General features: G+C 41.9%; 1 protein-coding gene across 2 annotated transcripts in view; it reads left to right on the top strand.

Moving 5' to 3' along the window:
- hps5 (HPS5 biogenesis of lysosomal organelles complex 2 subunit 2) overlaps positions 1-22,515 on the top strand; it is a 69,777-nt gene that overhangs the window by 41,262 nt on the left and 6,000 nt on the right. For both annotated transcript variants that reach the window (XM_060914527.1, XM_060914528.1), the window contains 7 exons: positions 1,889-1,951; positions 2,149-2,717; positions 10,641-10,761; positions 10,833-10,982; positions 17,113-17,232; positions 17,415-17,528; positions 17,746-17,852. In XM_060914527.1, the coding sequence (XP_060770510.1) occupies positions 1,889-1,951; positions 2,149-2,717; positions 10,641-10,761; positions 10,833-10,982; positions 17,113-17,232; positions 17,415-17,528; positions 17,746-17,852 (1,244 nt within the window). The remainder of the gene's footprint in view (positions 1-1,888; positions 1,952-2,148; positions 2,718-10,640; positions 10,762-10,832; positions 10,983-17,112; positions 17,233-17,414; positions 17,529-17,745; positions 17,853-22,515) is intronic.

Below are 22,515 nucleotides of genomic sequence, written 5' to 3' on the forward strand. Positions count from 1 at the left end.
AAGAAGTGGAATATTCTTGAATGGCCAAGTCAGTCACCTGATCTCAATCCAATTGAGCATGCATTTCACTTGTTAAAGACTAAACTTCAGACAGAAAGGCCCACAAACAGCAACTGAAAACCGCTGCAGTAAAGGCCTGGCAGAGCATTAAAAAGGAGGAAACACAGCATCTGGTGATGTCCATGAGTTCAAGACTTCAGGCAGTCATTGCCAACAAAGGGTTTTCAACCAAGTATTAGAAATGAACATTTTATTTACAATTATTTAATTTGTCCAATTACTTTTGAGCCCCTGAAATGAAGGGATTGTGTTTAAAAAAAATGCTTTAGTTCCTCACATTTTTATGCAATCATTTTGTTCAACCCACTGAATTAAAGCTGAAAGTCTGAACTTCAACTGCATCCAAATTGTTTTGTTCACAATTCATTGTGGTAATGTACAGAACCAAAATTAGAAAAATGTTGCCTCTGTCCAAATATTTATGGACCTAACTGTACATCAATTCCTGTGTTTCAGGCCTGCAACACATTGCAAAAAACATTGGGAAGGGGGCACTTTAGGGCTAGTAATGAGGTAAAACGATTAAATAATTATGTGATTTAAAACAAGTGACGTCAATAGGTGATTGTAATCATGATTTGGTACAAAATCAGTATCCAGAAAAGGCCTAGTCTTAGAAATTTGTGAGAAAATTATTGAAATGTTTTAACAAAATGTTCCTCAAAGAAAGATAGGAATGGATTTGGATATTTCACCATCTATGGTGCATAATATCATTAAACGATTCAAGGAATCTGGAGGAATTTCGGTGTGTAAAGGGCAAGGGCTCAAGCCTAAGCTGAACACCCGTGATCTCCGATCTCTCAGACGGCACTGCATCAAGAACCGTCATTCATCTATAGCTGATATAACCACATGGGCTTGGGATTACTTTGGGAAACCTTTGTCAAACTCTACAATACGGAGTTACATCCACAAATGCCAATTAAAACGTTACTGTGCAGAAAGGAAACCTTATATTAACTGTGTCCCAGAAGCACCATTGACTTCTCTGGGCTCAGAGGTATCTGGGATGGACCATCACACAGTGGAACCATATTGTAGTCAGAAAATCAGTATTTCAGGTCTTTCTTGGAAAAAAATGGATGCTCTGTGCTCCAGCCTGAAGAAGAAAAGGACCATCCAGACTGTTATCAGCAACAAGTCCAAAAGCCCAGGTCTGTCATAGTATGGGGTTGTGTCAGTGCCCTTGGCAAAGTTAATTTACACTTCTGTGATAGCAGCATTAATGCAGAAAAGTACGTTGAGATTTTGGAGCAGAATACTCTGCCTTCAAGATGACAACACCTTTTCTATATATATTTCAACAAGACAGTATAAAACCACATTATGCAAACATTACAAAGGCATAGCTGTGGAAGAAGAGGGTGCCTGTTCCCTCTGTCCCCAATAGAGAATGTGTGGCAAATTTTGGAACGAAAAATAGACAATGCTGACCCTGTACTGTTACATACCTTAAGACTTGTTTGCATGAAGAATGGGACAAAATAATACCTGAAACACTTAATCGCTGTCTTCATTCCCTAAACATCTTTTAAGTTTTGTGAGAAGGAATGGCAACATTAAAGTTGTAAATGCTTTACCATCCCAACTTTTTTTTTTTTAAATGTGTTGCAAGAATCAAAATTTAAACGTGTTTATTTTGAAAAACAATAAAATCCATGAGGTAAAACAACTCAATCAAATGTGCTGTTTTTGAGTTAAATACAGGTCAAAGATTATTTACAAAACCATTGTTTTCAGGTTTACTTTCAATTTCAACATATTGTTCCCACTTTCTGATTTGGGGTTATAGATGACTTTATTATCTCTGTCTTTCATATCTCAGGGAGACTTGTGAGCAAGCAGAGAATGAGTTACACGAGCTAAGGGTGGCAACAGAGAAAGCCATGTGAGTAATGATCAGATATAGCAGAGAGTGGAAGTTGTCTTCACACTCTGTTAGCAAACCTAAATATTGTGACAATTTATGTGTACAGTTTGCTAAAATTTTGATTTGGTTTTTGTAACACTCTCTAACATCTGGAACCTTCTGTATGTGCTGAAATTAGCGCAACTAGAGCTTTCTTTCTTTGTTCCTCCCTGTAGCTTACAGATCCAGGACCCTCTCGTTCTCTTGGATCCCAGGTGCTTGACAGAAGTGCTTCTAGAGTGGATCCCTGTCCTAGAAAGGGTCTTGGGTCCAGAGAACCCCAGCAGCAGAGAGAGGGAGAATGAGGAGATAAAGGAAGAGAAGAACGGCTTGGAAATGGAAGATGATGACTCGGGCAGCCAAGCCTGTTCTGCTGTCCCTCAGGATGACCATGGAGTAGGACACCGGTCAGAATCGGAGCACACCTCAAACCTTCTAGAGGAAGAAAGCCTCACAGACACTAACCTCAGCTCCACTGATTTAATTACGGTGTCTGCAGTCGCTATTGTAGCTCCAGTGGCATACACCTTGCCCTCAGACCTCCAGGATGACCTCTCTCAACTTGCATGCCTCTACATGGACTTGGGCTGCCCAGGTGGAATAAGTGACGGAGGGGTGGAGAGGGTTTGTGTGTTTCTGCGGAAGTTCTTTTTCCTGCTGGATAGGGAGAGAGTGAGGAAGATGTGCACTTTGAGGTACAGGGAGCAGCCAGACATCCTAAATACCTACATTGCTTGCATGCTAGGTGAGTATTTTTTTTAAATCCCAGTATCACTTTCAGTACACTCCCACATTAAATAGTGCGCCATCTAAACACATGTGGTGCAAAGAAAAAGCATTGCAGAGTGGTTGTAGTTTTCCAGCACAGTAGTAACTTTCAGTAGGTCCTGTTGGTTGTACAGTATTGAATAGACTCCTATTTTCAGATTCAAGATTCAAAGTGTTTATTGTCATATGCACAGTTAGGACATGTCCACTTGCACAATGAAATTCTTAGTTTGCTGTCCACCATGAATTCCAATTACAAATAAACAAATAAGCGGAAGAAGAAAAAGGCAATATAGTGCAAAAATAAAAGCAAAGAAAGCAAAAAGCATCAAAAACAAAACACCCAGTATAAAATAAATAAATAATAAAGTTAAATGTAGTGCAAAATAGGTAGTGTAATACAAAAATAAGGCAATGATCTGATGTAGCAGCAGAAGGGCAATAATGTGCAAATGTGCTAAAAATGTAACCGGTCAAGGAAACAGCAGCAAAATGGCAGTAATGTGCAAATATGTGCAAACAATTTAACCAGATGTAAACAGTCAAGGAACGGCAGCAAAAGGGCAGTAATGTGCAAACAAATGTAAACAGTCAAGGACAGTTTACAGGGAGGTGGTCCATGGTTGTAGACTCCTGTCAGCTGTTCAGGAGTCTGATGGCGGTGGGAAAGAAAGAGTTCTTTAGTCTGACAGTTTTACATTTCACACTTCTCTACCTCCGGCCTGAGGGTAGGAGTGTGAACAGTCCGTGCTGGGGGTGGGTGGGGTCCTTGAGGATGGAGGCAGCTCTCCTGTGGACTCTGCGGTGGTAGATGCTCTGCAGAGAGGGCAGTGGAGTTTTGGTGATCCTCTCAGCAGTCTTCACCACCCTTTGCAGGCGTTTGCGGTTCATTGCTGTAGTGCTGCCGTACCACACAGTGATGCAGTTGGTCAAGATGCTCTCAATCATGCAGCTGTAGAAGTTTCTGAGGATCTTGGGAGACATACCAAACTTCCTCAGCCTCCTCAGAAAGTACAGTCGCTGTTGAGCCTTCCTAACCGGCTGTGTGGTGTTGAGTGTCCATGTGAGGTCCTCACTGATGTGAACACCCAGGTATTTGAAGCTGCTCACCCTCTCCACCTCAAGCTCCTGGGTGAACAGTGGCCGATGAGGTCTCCTCTCCTTCCTCATGTCCACTATAATCTCCTTCGTCTTGTCCGTGTTGAGGGTGAGGTTTTTGTCCTCACACCATGACGCCAGACTGGCCACCTCCCTCCTGTAGGCCGTTTCGTCACCGCCAGTGATGCGTCCTGTCACTGCGGTGTCGTCCGTGAACTTCAGGACGATGATGTCCTTGTGGGAGGCGACACAGTCATGGGTCAACAGAGTGTAGAAGATGGGGCTGAGGACGCATCCCTGTGGGGTGCCAGTGTTTGTGATGATGCTGAATGAAGTCCTATTACCAATCCTGACAGTCTGGGGCCTGCCAGCCAGGAAGTCGAAGAGCCAGTCACAGAGGGTGGGATGCAAACCAAGTGTGGAGAGTTTATGGATGAGTTTGTGGGGGATGACCGTGTTGAAGGTAGAGCTGTCATCAACAAAGAGCATCCTCATGTAAGAGTCTTTGTTTTCCAGGTGGGAGAGGGCATAATGGAGGGCAGCAGTGATGGCATCTGAGGTGGACCTGTTGGGCCTGTAGGCGTACTGCAGGGGGTCCAGGGTTTCCGGTATGCTGTTCTGAATGTGGGCCAGTACCACTCTCTCAAAGCACTTTGAGATGATTGGAGTGAGTGCTATTGGCCTGTAATCATTCAGGCAGGTGGGTGGGCTTTTCTTGGGAAGAGGGATGATGGTTGTGGTCTTGAAGCAGGAGGGAACGGTGCTCTGGCTGAGGGAAAGGTTGAAGAATGGTGGTGAAAACAGCCAGCTCATTGGCACATACTCTGAGGGCCCGCCCAGATTCAACATAAGATTACAATAACTGAAAAATGTAACCCAGTCACTCATGACCCACCATTGTATGATCCCAACGGTAAAGAATCTCATTACACCAGCTCTCAATTTAAAAATGAAACCATGTGAATAGACCTTGATCTGTATGTTTGCTTGCACGTGTGCCAACTAGGGAAGTACTTGAGTATTCAAATAAATATCCATCCATCCATCCATCCATTATCTGTAGCCGCTTATCCTGTTCTACAGGGTCACAGGCAAGCTGGAGCCTATCCCAGCTGACTATGGGCGAGAGGCGGGGTACACCCTGGACAAGTCGCCAGGTCATCACGGGCCTGACACACAGACACAGACAACCATTCACACTCACATTCACACCTACGGTCAATTTAGAGTCACCAGTTAACCTAACCTGCATGTCTTTGGACTGTGGGGGAAACCGGAGCACCCGGAGGAAACCCACGCGGACACGGGGAGAACATGCAAACTCCACACAGAAAGGCCCTCGCCGGCCACGGGGCTTGAACCCGGACCTTCTTGCTGTGAGGCGACAGTGCTAACCACTACACCACCGTGCCACCTGTCCAGAAATATGATAATAGAAATATGAAATCACCATTCAGTTATTTATTACATTATCAATATAAGGCATGTGAGAAACTATGAAAAAGAAAACCAAAGTCTAGCGATATGTTGATACTGATGCCGGACGAGGAGCTCTAATATGTAATCAGCGTTCCAGTTCATTCCAAAGGTGTTCAGTGGGGTTGAGGGTCAGGGCTCTGTGCAGGAGTTCTTCCACTCCAACCTTGGCACACCATGTCTTCATGGAGCTTGCTTTGTGCACAGGGGCATCGTCATGCTGGAACAGGTTTGTGCCTCTTGTTTCCAGTGAAGGGAAATTGTAATTATACAGCATATAAAGACAGTTCTAGACAGTTCTGTGCTTCCAACTTTGTGAAAACTGTTTGGGCAAGAACTGTATATGGCGCGTGAAATTGGGTGTCTACGTATGTCCATTTTGGCCATGCAAAAAAAAAATATATATATATATATATATGAGTGATTCCACGCTTATGGGTACTGAAATGGGGACATGAACTTATTTTTAAAAATTCACCTAAAACCATTTCTTTTTTTTACCATCAGGTCACAAAACATGTAATCTTTAATGAATGATATGTTAAAAGATAACTTTAATTTTCTGAGATGTAATAAAAACATATTTATATGCCAAAGTCAGAACGTAACAGAAGTGTTGTGGACATATATATTCTCAATTTTAACAATGTAGAATTACTTTTTGAAACATAGGAAGGTGATGTTTTAGCAAATATAATTAATAAATGTGTAGTAGAATAAACATACACATTCTTTCAATAAGATTAACATGGTATATAGCTAGATTGTAATTAATTTGTAACAGACGCGAGATGGACAATCGTAACAGAAGTAATGTAACAGACATCATTTTGGAACTCATAGGCTTGACTTTGGCATATAAATATGTTTTTATTACATCTCAGAAAATTAAAGTTATCTTTTAACATATCATTCATTAAAGATTACATGTTTTGTGACCTGATGGTAAAAAAAGAAATGGTTATAGGTGAATAAGTTCATGTCCCCATTTCAGTACCCATAAGCGTGGAATCACTCATATATATATATATATATATATATATATATATATATATATAGAGAGAGAGAGAGAGAGAGAGAGGCATTTTAAGATTATTATAAAAGTGTGATCATATGAAATTTGTTATTCTGATGAGATTTATTAAACATCTTTCTCACAAATCAAAGTAGTCCTCGCTTTCTAAATTCTGTGGCAGTCCGAACATTCCCAAAGTTTGAATTTTGCTGCTACAGTAAGGCTACAGGTTGAAATATTAAGCTGATATTCAATGTTTGTTTGTTATGCCCCCGTCACCGTAAGGTGCAGGAGGCATTATGTTTTCGGGTTGTCCGTGCGTGCGTCCGTCCCGGAACCTTGTGAACACGATATCTCAAAGGCTAATGAAAGGAATTTCACCAAACTTTCACCATTTGTGCACTTTGGGACAAACATGAACTGATTAAATTTTGAGGTTAAAAGGTCACAGGTCAAGATTACTGTGAGGTCAAATGTCCATCCCCAAACTTTGTGAACACCATATCTCAAAGACTAATGAAAGGAATTTCACCAAACTTTCACCATTTGTGCACTTTGGGGCAAAGATAAACTGATTAGATTTTGAGATCAAAAGGTCTAAGGTCAAGGTCACTGTGAGGTCAAATGTCTGTCCGAAAACCTTGTGAACACAATAGCTCCAAGGCAAATGAAAGGAATTTCATCAAACTTTCACCATTTGTGCATTTGGGGGCAAAGATAAACTGATTAGATTTTGAGATCAAAAGGGCAAAGGTCAAGATCACTGTGAGGTCAAATGTCTGTTCAAAAACCTTGTGAACACAATATCTCAAAGGCTAATAAAAGGAATTTCATCACACTTTCAGCATTTGTGCACCTGGGGACAAAGATGAAATGATAAGAATATGAAGGCCAAAGGTCAAGGTTACTTTGAGGTCACATGTCTGCCCCAAAACCTTGTGAACGCAATATCTCAATAGCACATGAAAGGAAAGTCACTTAATATTCAGCACTTGGACAAAGATGAACTCATTAGATTTTGAGGTCAAAAGGTAAAGTTACTATTAGGTCAAACGCTCATCCCAAAGTGTTGTTAACACAATATCTTTCAGCATCTGTGCAGCTGGGGACAAAGGTGAACTGCCTAGAGAATAAGGTCACCTACCTGGTAAATGTGAGGAGCTATTACTGCTTTCATTAGCCAGGCAAGACCTGTTGCCCCCAGCACACCATGGGGAGGTGGAAGTCGGATTTTGTGCCAGATGGTTTTTGTTTGTTTGTTTGTTTGTTTGTTTGTTTTTATGCCTCCTCCACCATAAGGTGCAGGAGGCATTATGTTTTCGGGTTGTCCGTCCATCCGTGCGTGCGTGCGTCCGTCCCAAAACCTTGTGAACACGATATCTCAAAGGCTAATGAAAGGAATTCCACCAAACTTTCACCATTTGTGCACTTTGGGGCAAACATGAACTTATTAGATTTTGAGATCAAAAGATCTAAGGTCAAGGTCACTGTGAGGTCAAATGTCTGTCCGAAAACTTTGTGAACGCGATATCTCCAAGGCTAATACAAGTAATTTCACCAGGTCAAGATTACTGTGAGGTCAAATGTCCATCCCCAAATCACAACTTAATAAGGCGTGTAGTCAACCAGGCGGAGGCATCCCCATCGACACCGTTGGCATCGAGTTCTATCTAGTTTTATCTGTAACCGCTTATCCCATGCGGGGTCGCAAGGGGCAAGCTGGAGTCTATCCCAGCTGACCATGGGCGAGAGGCAGGGTACACCCTGGACAAGTCGCCAGCTCATTGCAGGACTGAAACACACAACCATTCACGGTCAATTTAGAGCTACCAATTAACCGAACCTGCATATCTTTTGGACTGTGGGAGGAAACCCACGCAGACACAGGGAGAACATGCAAGCTCCACACAGAAAGGCCCTCATCGGCCGCTGGGTTCGAACTCAGAACCTTCTTGCTCTGAGGCGACAGTGCTAACCACTACACCACCGTGCCGCCCGACATTCAATACATTCAGTAAATAGAGTTCTTTATTTCTCTATATTATGTCCCCCACATTCAGATGTGTACCAGCACTGACAGGAAGAACATTAAGTGCAGTGGAAAGTGATGCATGATTACTCCATATTTAAATAGGCTTTCTCTCCCCCTCGTACTGCTGTCAACCAAATATCCGCTCTTTAGCTCTTCCTCTTCTTTAACACATTCCTAGTGTTAACTGTACAATCTGAAATAATGTGATAATTTTTTATCCCCCGCTGGCTGAAAGACCCAAAGGGGAATTATGTCATAGCGATATCCGTCCGTCCCAGGAAGGGTGCTCACCTTCTAAAATCAACTCCTCTCACAATTTTTGGAGGAATTTCACGAAACTTGGCAGGATTCTTTGTTATATGTCGATAATACACATATTGTAATTTCATTAAATGTGGTCACATCTTACCAGAGTTATAGCCCTTGATTAACAAAATTATAATTTGACAATTTCATGAGTGTGTTTTCCTTCTGAAATCAACTCCTCTCACAATTTGTGGAGGAATTTCACGAAACTTGGTAAAAGGCATTGTTATGTCTGTGAAGATTCTCAGTCATCCAGGTTTCAAGAGCAGAAAAAGGAGCATAACGGACAAGGAGGATAACAGGAACAAACGCAAGAACGTTTTCATTCCTTGCATTTCTGGTCTATCTGAGAAACTCAGGAGGATCTTCTACAAACACAGCATTCCGGTGCATTTCAGACCCAGTAACACCCTGAAGCAGAAACTGGTCCACCCTAAGGACAGAATAGCCAGACACAAACAGGACAACGTAGTGTATGCAACTCAGTGCAGTGAGGAATGCACGGACTTCTATATTGGGGAAACAAAACAACCGCTTCACAGGCACATGGCTCAACACAGGAGAGCCAGTTCCTCAGGCCAGGACTCTGCTGTCTATCTTCATCTTAACAACAAAGGACACTCATTTCAGGATTGCAGCGTATGCATTTTAGCCAGAGAGGATCGTTGGTATGAGCGAGGAGTTAAAGAAGCCATTTTTGTCAATCTGGAACGGCCATCACTGAACAGAGGTGGTGGTCTAAGACACCATTTATCAGCCACCTACAATGCAATCCTTGGCACACTTCCCAGACAACTGAATGCACACCAAAACCCAGCTGTTTCAGTGACTTGCAGGCAGACAGAGAGAACCAGCAATCCACTGATCACCCCAACGACTCTCTAGGCCGTTCACACCCAGTCCCCAGTGACCCACACCAACAGGATGACTCAACGACATCTTAGGATTGCTTTTCATCCATGAGAGGATAAATACCTGATACTCGCCATTAGTCAGACAGAACTGAAGAAGCCTTTTGGATGAGAGGTGAAACGTCTTCAAGAATCTTCAAGCAAGTCCAGTTGCTCTCTTTTACCACCCACAAGGCATTGTTATATGTCGGTAGTACGCGTATTGTTATTTTGTTCAATTCAGTCGCAACCAGAGTTACAGCCCTTGATTAACAACCTTGTACTTTCACAAGGTGTGCTTGCCTTCTGACATCAGCTCCTCTCACAATTTTTGGACGAATTTCTCGAAGCTTGGCAAAAGGCCTTGTTATATGATGGTAATACACATATTGCGATTTAATTTCGTTTGTGAAAATTTTACCAGAGTTTTGACCCTTGGTTAAATAACTTATACGCTGACAATTTCATGAGGGTGTACGTTCTTCTGAAATCAACTCCTCTCACAGTTTGTGGAGGAATTTCACCAAACTTGGCAAAAGGCTTTGTTATATGACAGTTATACACATATTGAAATTTCGTTTCATTTGGGCAGATTTTACCAGAGTTATGCCCTTGATTATTAACAAACTTGTACTTTGGCAATTTCAGCAAGGTGTGCTTGCTTTCTGAAATCAACTTCCTTTGCAGTTTTTATCCCCCGCTGGTCGAAAAACCTGAATTTCATGAAACTTGACAGGATTCTTTGTTACATGTCGGTAATATGCATATTGCAGTTTCGTTCAATTTAGTCACATTTTATCAGAGTTATGGCTCAGTTGCCAGCGGGGGATATTGTGCTCTCAGAGCACTCTTGTTTACAGCAATTTGAAGAAACATTTGTGTAAAAATGGAATTTGGTTGAGTCCATTATTACCTTTAATACCTTATATTATCTGTTTTTGAATAGTCATAATTTTAGAGAATAAAACGAGCACTTGACAATATAATTATAGCACTTGTAATTAAAAAGAATAGCACTTGACAAATTATATGGTCTGTAGGCCATGCTGGTAATGCTGCTGAGCTACATGTGTGTGTTTGCAGAGTTTACCCAGGCCAGTAAAGTGGTGGAAGTCATTCAGAAAGGAGATTTACTGAAGTCACTGCGCAGTCTGAGAGAGCTGCAGCCCTGGAATGCTCCAGTGCTCCTCACACACCTTTACAGGTAAGCTGTACACACACACCCTTTTTTTTTTTGTGACATGTTGATGCTGATTCTCTTCTCTTTTGTTGTAGACTGTATGAAAAGCATGGAGAGATGGCCGTTCGGGCATATCCCCAGTTCTATCCTACAATCCTCCCCTCTGACATCATCGCCATGGTCCAGCCAAGTCACTTTTTGCCTTATCTAGACAACCTGGTTCAGTCACAAGCTGAAGAACAAAGGTACTCTTGGTGCGATGACTATGTACTTTGGGGTATATACAGTAAAAGAGTGTGCTAATACATATTCTATCCAGATTCACTGAATATGAGCAGTCGCGTGCTCTGATTGGCTACTCTACTACTAGGCTATCAGCTCATATACCGTGAGTAGAGAAAAACATAATGGTGACGCGTATTGCTGAACCAACCGAAGATGAAATAAAAAAAAACAAACCCCCCCCCAAAAAAACAAAACCCCAAAAAATACAACAAAAAAGCAACAAAGTAGGGAATAAAAGTATTTGATGGTAAGAACGTATCTTTTTTTTTTCAAGAATTATTATACAACCCCGATTCCAAAAAAGTTGGGACAAAGTACAAATTGTAAATAAAAACGGAATGCAATGATGTGGAAGGAATACTTCGAGGATCTCCTCAATCCCACCGTTACGTCTTCCATTGAGGAAGCGGAGGCTGATGACTCAGAGGTGGACTCATCCATTACACAAGCCGAAGTCACTGAGGTGGTTTGCAAGCTCCTCGGTGGCAAGGCACCAGGGGTGGATGAGATCCGCCCTGAGTATCTCAAGTCTCTGGATGTTGTGGGACTGTCTTGGCTGACACGCCTCTGCAACATCGCATGGCGGTTGGGGACAGTGCCTCTGGAGTGGCAGACTGGGGTGGTGGTCCCTGTTTTTAAGAAAGGGGACCGGAGAGTGTGCTCCAATTATAGGGGAATCACACTTCTCAGCCTCCCCGGGAAGGTTTACTTCAGGGTACTGGAGAGGAGAATTCGGCCAATAGTCGAACCTCGGATCCAGGAGGAACAATGCGGTTTTCGTCCTTGTTGTGGAACACTCGACCAGCTTTATACCCTTCACAGGGTGCTCGAGGGTTCATGGGAGTTTGCCCAACCAGTCCACATGTGCTTTGTGTCCACATGTGCACCGTGTCCCTCGTGGTATCCTATGGGGGGTGCTTTGGGAGTATGGGGTTCGGGGCTCTTTGCTAAGGGCTGTCCGGTCCCTGTACAAACGGAGCAGGAGTCTGGTTCGCATTGCCGGCAGTAAGTCAGACCCGTTCCCAGTGCATGTTGACCTCTGGCAGGGCTGCCCTTTGTCACCGGTTCTGTTCATAATTTTTATGGACAGAATTTCTAGGTGCAGCCAGGGGCCGGAGGGTATCCTGTTTGGGAACCACAGGATTTCATCTCTGCTTTTTGTGGATGATGTTGTCCTGTTGGCTTCTTCAAACCAGGACCTTCAGCATGCACTGGGGCGGTTTGCAGTCGAGTATGAAGCGGCTGGGATGAGAATCAGCACCTCCAAGTCCGAGGCCATGGTTCTCGACCGGAAAAGGATGGCTTGCCCTCTTCAGGTTGGTGGAGAAGTCCTGCCTCAAGTGGAGGAGTTTAAGTATCTCGGGATCTTGTTCACGAGTGAGGGAAGGATGGAGCGTGAGATCAACAGGCGGATAAGTGCAGCCTCCACAGTGATGCGGTCGCTTTACCAATCCATCGTGGTGAAGAAAGAGCTGAGCCAAAAGGCGAAGCTTTCGATTTACCGGTCAATCTACGTTCCGAATCTCACCTATGGTCATGAGCTTTGGGTAATGACCGAAAGAACAAGATTGCGGATACAAGCGGCCAAAATGAGTTTCCTTCGCAGGGTGGCTGGGCGCTCCCTTAGAGATAGGGTGAGAAGCACAGTCACTCGGGAGGAGCTCGGAGTAGAGCCGCTGCTCCTCCACATTGAGAGGAATCAGCTGAGGTGGCTCGGGCATCTCTTTCGGATGCCTCCTGGATGCCTCCCTGGGGAGGTGTTCCAGGCATGTCCCCCCGGGAGGAGGCCCCGGGGAAGACCCAGGACTATGTCTCTCGGCTGGCCTGAGAACACCTCGGTGTTCTTCCCGAGGAGCTGGCCGAGGTGTCTGGGGAGAGGGAAGTTTGGGCTTCCATGCTCAGACTGCTGCCTCCGCGACCCGGCCCTGGATAAGCGGAAAAAAATGAGATGAGATGAGAGCAATGATGTGGAAGTTTCAAAATTCCATATTTTATTCAGAATAGAACATAGATGACATATCAAATGTTTAAACTCAGAAAATGTATCATTTAAAGAGAAAAATTAGGTGACTTTAAATTTCATGACAACACATCTCAAAAAAGTTGGGACAAGGCCATGTTTACCACTGTGAGTCATCCCCTTTTCTCTTTACAACAGTCTGTAAACATCTTGGGACTGAGGAGACAAGTTGCTCAAGTTTAGGGATAGGAATATTAACCCATTCTTGTCTAATGTAGGATTCTAGTTGCTCAACTGTCTTAGGTCTTTTTTTTGTCGTATCTTCCGTTTTATGATGCGCCAAATGTTTTCTATGGGTGAAAGATCTGGACTGCAGGCTGGCCAGTTCAGTACCTGGACCCTTCTTCTATGCAGCCATGATGCTGTAATTGATGCAGTATGTGGTTTGGCATTGTCATGTTGGAAAATGCAAGGTCTTCCCTGAAAGAGATGTCGTGTGGATGGGAGCATATGTTGCTCTAGAACCTGCATATACCTTTCAGCATTGATGGTGTCTTTCCAGATGTGTAAGCTGCCCATGCCACACGCACTAATGCAACCCCATACCATCAGAGATGCAGGCTTCTGAACTGAGCGCTGATAACAACTTGGGTCGTCCTTCTCCTCTGTAGTCCGAATGACACGGCGTCCCTGATTTCCATAAAGAACTTCAAATTTTGAAGTTCTTCCTGTCTGACCACAGAACAGCTTTCCACTTTGCCACAGTCCATTTTAAATGAGCCTTGGCCCAGAGAAGACGTCTGCGCTTCTGGATCATGTTTAGATACGGCTTCTTCATTGAACTATAGAGTTTTAGCTGGCAACGGCGGATGGCACGGTGAATTGTGTTCACAGATAATGTTCTCTGGAAATATTCCTGAGCCCATTTTGTGATTTCCAAACAGAAGCATGCCTGTATGTGATGCAGTGCCCTAAGGGCCCGAAGATCATGGGCACCCAGTATGGTTTTCCGGCCTTGACCCTTACCCACAATGATTCTTCCAGATTCTCTGAATCTTTTGATGATGATATGCACTGTAGATGATATGTTCAAACTCTTTGCAATTTTACACTGTCGAACTCCTTTCTGATATTGCTCCACTATTTGTCGGCGCAGAATTAGGGGGATTGGTGAGCCTCTTCCCATCTTTACTTCTGAGAGCCGCTGCCACTCAAAGATGCTCTTTTTATACCCAGTTATGTTAATGACCTATTGCCAATTGACCTAATGAGTTGCAATTTGGTCCTCCAGCTGTTCCTTTTTTGTACCTTTAACTTTTCCAGCCTCTTATTGCCCCTGTCCCAACTTTTTTGAGATGTGTTGCTATCATGAAATTTCAGATGAGCCAATATTTGGCATGAAATTTCAAAATGTCTCACTTTCGACATTTGATATGTTGTCTAGTAGAGCAGGTTAAGCAAACCATCATGCACTTTGTGATATAAGCATGAAATTTGTCATTGTTGTTGCTTATAGGTCACTTTTTCAGAAAAAAGTGCTAGCCACGAAAAAAATTTAATATGGCGGCCATTTTTCAAGATGGCCGCCAGACGCATCCTCGTTTCATGTTTTTGTTAAGAAAACACAGAGCAAATTGTTATATAAACATGAAATTTGGCAATAATGTTTTGTGTAGGTCATGTTAGTTAAAAGTGCTAGCCCTCCAGAAAATTCAATATGGCGGCCATTTTTCAAGATGGCCGCCAGACGCGTACCCATTTTGTGGCTTTGTTAAAAAGCCACAGTGCATATTGTCATATGAACCTGAAATTTGGCAATAATGTTCTATGTAGGTCATGTTTTCAGTTGAAAGTGCTAACAGACCAAAACATTCAATATGGCAGCCATTTTTCAAGATGGCTGCCAGACGCACATCCCCGTTGTGTGGTTGTGCTCATGTGTGCCCCTAAAATGGACTGCTATTGCCGGGATGGCAATGAGCTCTCATTGCTTACAAAATATCCCAAATGGCTTGCGAACCACACAGCCTCTAGCAGTCAAGTGTCCACCCTCGCCTTCCAGAGCCGGCAGGGGTGATTTTGCAGATAGAGGTGGTGCGAAAGGCGGGTATCTGGCGCCTCAAAACCAGTTGCTCTTGGCAGAAGAAACTGAGTAATGGCACTAACTGGAAGGGGATGAGGAGGATGAGTAATGGCACTTACTGGAACAGGACTATGAGGACGCCGAGTAATGGCACATCTTCTGGCAGTTCATAGGGCATAAGAAGAGAGTGTATGTCGCTCACTACCAGGGCACACTGGTGACAGACACTGCTGTGAAACTCAGCATGGGGTTCAATGTCAGCTAAACATTGAGTTAGTATCCCAAATGCAAGTGCTCGAAGGCTGGAATAGGGTGTACTCCACTGCGCAGTTGCCCTTGTGAGATTTTTAAGCAAGGAACAGTGACTGAACTTTGGGCCTAGCCATGCTGGCGATGGCAAAGTAATCCAAATTCAAATGGTCTACCAAACTTCACTTTGGACAGTGGTACATATCCATTCATAAATCAGAGCTGGCAAACCATTTTTATGGTAGGGGGCATTGTCTACCTAAAACTGTGTAATTGGGTGCTGGGGGAGGGGGCTAGCAGTTCAGGGATAAAAGATAGATCTCAGCAATGGATATTTTTGTCGATGTCATAGATTTGACCAAGTTATTTTTCACTGTTGAGCATTAGCACTATTTTCGTTCATTTGTTTTTCTCTGAAAGGCCTATGCGCATGCTGGAAAATCATGTGACCAATTCATTTGGGACTATTTGATGGAAGGAGCAATCAGCAAGAAACAACTCTTGGAGCTTAGGAAAGATATGGGAATTTTCCCAAAAAAGCATTGGAGTGTAAGGGTTTCACAAGATTATCCACTGTGAAAAATAGGCTTTTCATCATGCCAGATTGGCTAATTGTGCAATCATTCTGTTTTTCTGCATGTAATTCAGTATTATAATGGCAATAAATCAAAAATGTTTCATTGAATTCATCTTTTGTACTTTGACACCAGAGCAAGACCACTAACGGGGGATTTTTTGGCGACCATCTTGAAAAAATGGCCGCCATATTGAATTTTTTGGGGGGCTAGCACTTTTAGCTGATAACATGACCTACACAGAACATTATTTCCAAATTTCATGTTCATATCATAATTTGCACTGTGTTTTTTTTAGCAAAACCACAAAACAGGGACACGTCTGGCGGCCATCTTGAAAAAAATGGCCGCCATATTGAATTTTTTTCGTGGCTAGCATTTTTTTCTGAAAAAGTGACCTATCAGCAACAATCGTGCCAAGTTTCATGCTTATATCACAAAGTGCACGATTTGGAGCAAAATCTGCCTTAACCTGCTCCACTAGTCTATGTTCTATTGTGAATACAATATCAGTTTTTGAGATTTGTAAATTATTGCATTCTGTTTTTATTTACAATTTGTACTTTGTCCCAACTTTTTTGGAATCGGGGTTGTAGCATTTTTCACAAATTCCTCCTGTAATTTTGGCAGTTTGTTTACATTCTAAGCGGAAATTATTTTGTCAGACATTTTGTATAAAGTTTTATTTATCGAATTTGCAAAATTTAAAATAAAAATTTTCTGTTTCTCAAAATCCAGTGAATGTGGATAGAATAAAACAGTTATTCCGCTCAATCTCATCGTACTCGGTGCTATGCGCCTCGTCAGCTATCAGCTCATGTACAACTCGATTTTGTGGAATAACTGTTAAATATAATATACCAATATTGCTCCTAGTTTATACTGTTTTCATTCGTGATAATTAACTATAATTGAAGCTTGAAATTTACAGAGCTACCTGTTTTGCCAAGCTGAAAATCAGTGTTTTATTGATAAAGTAAATCCATAAACACAAAATGATAACTACACTTAGAAAATATTACATACTGTAGATAGATTCATTGACGAGATACAAATTCAGAACACACAAGCTGTCTGATACAATTAAGTAATTTAAAATTGTAACTCCTGCAAATCTTAACTGAATTTGAAACCTCTGTGAGCTTTATTTTTCATTTTCATAGTCTAAAGTTGTCAAGAACGAGAAAGCAAAACTTTACAATGTTTTGTATCTGTCTCTCCAGACTCTCCTTTTTAGGGTCACTCCTTCAGCCTGAGACACTACGACAAGTTTGGTTGGATCTAGCTCTTAGCCATGATGCACCACGGAAAGATGATACGTTGACAGCTGACGGACACCCAAAGTAAGAATATTACGTTTTTCTATGCAAGACCAAACTTGAAGCTGTTTAGCTTTGCGAGTCATTTCCAGTTTTCCATCGAAATGTAGCTGTGCAGAGTACAGCACACAGCACATGGCATTGCACAAATTTGTAAGAAAGCACTACGATCGACTACAGTGTAAAAGACTGTCTTGTTGTCTAAGGTGGCACTCTCATTACTTCTGCTGGGGTTATGGGCGTCTGCTGTCTTTGCTGATCCGCCTCCCTGCCGACTTCGACTCCAAACAGAAGATGATGGAGTCGTGCAGACTTCATGGGTCAGTGTACTTCTCACAAAGATTGTAATTAATTCCAATCTACTAGATTTTAAGAAAAAGATGGAAGGTGTTGATGAAAGTGTACTTTTTTACTACAAATGTTAGAATTAAATGTTGTTTTCTGTGAGGCGTGTTGAAGATTTAAGTAAGTATAATTGTTTAAGATGGAGTTGCTGGTGTTGGTTGTTGATTAACAGCAGAGCGTGTCTTCTGTTAGTTTCTGGACAGGATATCTCTATCTGTGCAAAGAACTGCAAAGGCGCACTGAGGCTTTCTCTGCCATCTGTAGATTGGATGATATGAGTCTACTAGAGGAACCCAATGGTAAATATCTGCAGTACTTCTGAGCCGTGACACTGCTCTTAGTGATCCAGGGCTGGTTCGAAAGCCCAGATAGCAAACATAAATGGGAAAGACTTGTACTGTTTATTTCTCAATAATGTCCCAATGAACACATTTGCTAACTAGGAAGATTTCAGCACTGCAAAAATGATATCTTAACAAGTAAAGATATGTTTAATAAAGGAAAGTTATCTAATATTTAAATAATATTGGCTGGCATTGAGTGGTATATCAGATATATTCCATTCAGCAAGCATGATACTGAACAAGTCAAAGATGAGTCCAGTATCATGATAGCTGAATGGAATATATCTGATATACCATGAAAAAAAGCCAGCCAATATTATTATTATTATTATTATTATTATTATACATTCCTTTCGGGTGTTCAATGTGTCTTTCTCTTTCAAAATTCTCTCAAAATTTTCCGTATTTAACGAAGCAAACCTGGCAGCCATGTTTGTTTCCAAATTGTCACAGTCGCTCACTAGCACGGAACTTTTACGTCTCCGATGTGTGACGTCATGTTGTCTTGACAAGCATGCAATATCGTAAACCATATTCGAAACTCATTCTCCATTGGGTAGAGTGGCGTAATACATGTAGGATAAGCAATATGCTAACAATATTGCATGCGATCAAACCAAACGAATGAAACCTGCTAGAAGAGAATAGAATACATGTTTTGATTCCATCGAAAAAGTGTCCTGTATGTATAATAATTCTCAATATTATATGGATATGAGTGTTTTATTGGGAAATACACCACTCGTATTTTTCATACGAGCTACATCTGGGACATGGAGAACCAAAATCGTGACATAAATCTCTGTAGGTCACTCACGAGGAAATCGATGAATGTTTTGATAAATTTCGTACTTTTTGTTTGTGAATGTATCGATATAATAAAAAGAAAATCACACACTGGATTGAAGATATAAAGTGTGTCGTCTCGTGTTGAAAAACTCGCATTTTTCATCTGAAATACACCGCAGCTCTCATCTCATCTCATTATCTCTAGCCGCTTTATCCTGTTCTACAGGGTCGCAGGCAAGCTGGAGCCTATCCCAGCTGACTACGGGCGAAAGGCGGGGTACACCCTGGACAAGTCGCCAGGTCATCACAGGGCTGACACATAGACACAGACAACCATTCACACTCACATTCACACCTACGCTCAATTTAGAGTCACCAGTTAACCTAACCTGCATGTCTTTGGACTGTGGGGGAAACCGGAGCACCCGGAGGAAACCCACGCAGACACGGGGAGAACATGCAAACTCCACACAGAAAGGCCCTCGCCGGCCACAGGGCTCGAACCCAGGACCTTCTTGCTGTGAGGTGACAGCGCTAACCACTACACCACCGTGCCGCCCACACCGCAGATCTGAGTGACATATTTCCTGATATTTCACTCCGATGTTGTCAGTCCCAGTGTTTTCCCACTGACTAGACACGCATTGTCAAAATGGTGAACCGGTTCAAAATTAAAATTCTTTTGATTAACTTGCGTATTTTTTTTTGGATGCGTCCATATAATATAAAGAACATTACACGGTGGTGCAAAGATATGAAGTTTATCTTCTTGTGTTGAAAATATTTTCACTCATTCACTTTGCTCACTCATGAGATATACATTCACTACTCAAAGATAAATTTCATATCTTTGTGCAACCGTGTAATATCCTCTATTTATTTTTTTCGCGATCCAGTTTCCATCAAATCGTGCGTTCTGATTGGCTCGTGAGCGGTCCGGAATCCTACGATCCGGACCCCGGTTACGGACCTTTGGCGACTCACTCGTTCACAACAACAACAAACATAGTAGCAATTTTTTGTCAACATTTATTTTCGCATTTCTCAGTATAATAGCATTAATTTTACAGCATGGATAGCGATAACGACAGTGTTCACAGCGAAAGCGAGTTTTACTACCCTGAGGAAGACGAAATAAAAGAAAACATTTCAGGAGAAAGCCGAAAATGAGCTTGTAGCAGGTTTGTTCTAAATATGGTTTCCCTTTCAGGCGCTCTCATTTTCTGTTAGAATTTGGTAAAGAAAAAATAAAGATATTATTTACCAGCTTAAGGTCGGTCCGTATCCTCTGGGCCGAGGTCAGTATTTTCAAGACCTCGGTCACGGTATTTCACGATACAGACCTCCCAGCTGGTAAATAATATTATTTATTTTTTTCACGGTGCTGTTTTCATCAAATCCTATGCTCTGATCGGCTGGCTACAGTACGGACCCCGGTTACGGACCTCTTGCGACTCGCTCGTTCACAAGAACAAACATAGTCACAATTTTTATCAACATTTATCTTTTTTATAAGCTTTATTTATAAGATTTTTATCAAAAATCTTATCAATTTTTGCCAGCATTTCTCAGCATAATAGCATTAATTTTACAGCATGGATAGCGATAACGACAGTGTTCACAGCGAAAGCGAGTTTTACTACCCTGAGGAAGAAGAAATAAAAGAAAACATTTCAGGAGAAAGCTAAAAACCTCTAACTGTTGCTAATGCCGAGCAAAAACATGGCTGAATCCTGAATGACTCCTATTTGTATAAATAGGGGACGACATAGGTGGCAAAATGTAGTTTTTTTCCTGCCATGGAAGTGCACTTGTATACCGAGGAGGAAGTAATTTGCATTACAGCCGTGAATGAGGATTCAAAATGGCGGCTCGGCTCGGCTTTCCCTTTCGGGCGCTCTCGTTTTCTGTTAGAATTTGGTAAAGAAAAAAATAAATATATTATTTACCAGCTTAAGGTCGGTCCGTATGGTGAAATATCGTGACCTCAGCCTTAAATACTGATCTCGGCCCAGAGGGCCTCGCTCAGTACTTTCAAGACCTCAGTCACGGTATTTCATGATACGGACCTCCCAGCTGGTAAATAACACACACGTGTGTGTGTGTGTGTGTGTGTGTGTGTGTGTGTGTGTGTAATATGTCACGGTTTAGGTTCTCCATGTCCCGGATATAGCTCATATGAAAAATATGAGCGGCATATTTCCCAGTAAAACACTTCTGTTCATATAATATAGATTATTATATCACATGTATAAGACCATTAAGCCTATTTCTATACATATTTTTAAAAATTCAAGCTTAAGATGATCTTATTTTATTGGCAGGTAATTTTGCTGCTAGGTTTGACTATATTCAAGGTGTGTATGTGTGGGTGTGTGGGTGGGTGGTCTATGGTCATCTGCTACTTTCAGTTATCCTTAAGTATGTGTGAATTAAATCCATCAGTGTTTAATTAATCACCTCTACATGATGATTTAATAAATCTCAACATTTTCATCCTGTGATAAAAAGATTCAGCTCACATGAGTAGTCGACATAGTCATGGGAAAAAGAAAGTACACCCTCCTTCAATTATCTCTCCTTTTTTATTCATCAGGGCCTAAATAACATTTGTGTGGTTCTCAGCAACTTGTAAACAGTGAACCAAACCAACAATGTTCCAGCGTGTTCCTAATTAGCAAACGGGCTGCATGTGATGTTGTTGAGAAGCAGTTTGCAGATGTTGTACTGATGTTGACTAGATGTGTGTGTGTGGGAGGAGAGTGTTTTAAAGTGTATGTAATGCCTTATTGTAATGCTTTAAAATGAACATATATCATTAGTAATGACCAAAATGAATTAATAAAGCAGGGGGGAAAGTAAATTATTTGTTATTTTATTTCCAAGCACAAAACTATTGATAAATCACGGCTTCCGGATCCTGGAAAAAGGCAGCCTTGCCTCAGAGCTAATCTCACATGACATCACGTGTAGAACCCCGGTTATCTGGGTCATTTCGGTTCATCTGACTCCGTGCTTGTTTACTCGCTGAAATTGGATATTGTTGTTGGAATCCTACAAAAATAATGATGGGAAAGTGCTGCGCTGTGTTTGGATGTTCAAATCCATATACAACACATCATTCAGTCCACAAATTTCCGAGAAATGACACTAATCTAAAGCGACAGTGGGTGAGGTTTGTGCAAACGAAACGGGCAGATTTCGTGTCGCCTACTAATAATAAATCTGATCCATCAAGTGTTCACCACCAGAACGACCACATGGGAATTATTGGAGCAAAAAACAAACCCATTTATTTAATAAATGACATTTGATCTGACATTTAGACAGTTCATCGATTCCCCTATTATCTCACACACACTCACACACCAGACACAGGATTATGAGCAACATTTACATCCTTGCGACATCTGATCTTATCATATCTGATGCACTTTAACAGGAAGAAAAATGCACGCAGTCATCATCATTAATTATTAACTGAAACATGTTAAATGCTCTCAGATTGCAATATTGCAAGACTCGATTTGTTTTTAGTTTTGTTCAGGAAAACATGATGAAAGGTAACCACCGTGTTCTGCACATCTATCTCTATCTCTCTATCTATCGATTCATCTCTCCATCTCACGTGCGCTACAGAAGAAGCCTGTTGTGAACTGAGTGAACTGGTGGTTTCTCATCTCAGGGGCTCGAAAAGATAACCATTTACTCGGGAATATCCTTGATAATCATCTGCCCCTTCGTCTGACATATAAGAATCCCAATCACTATCAGAATTCTCTCCAAAGCGTGATTCCACATCAAGACTGATCTAACCACTGCTGCACAC

Source organism: Neoarius graeffei, chromosome 2, assembly GCF_027579695.1.
Source record: "Neoarius graeffei isolate fNeoGra1 chromosome 2, fNeoGra1.pri, whole genome shotgun sequence".
NCBI lineage: Eukaryota > Metazoa > Chordata > Actinopteri > Siluriformes > Ariidae > Neoarius > Neoarius graeffei.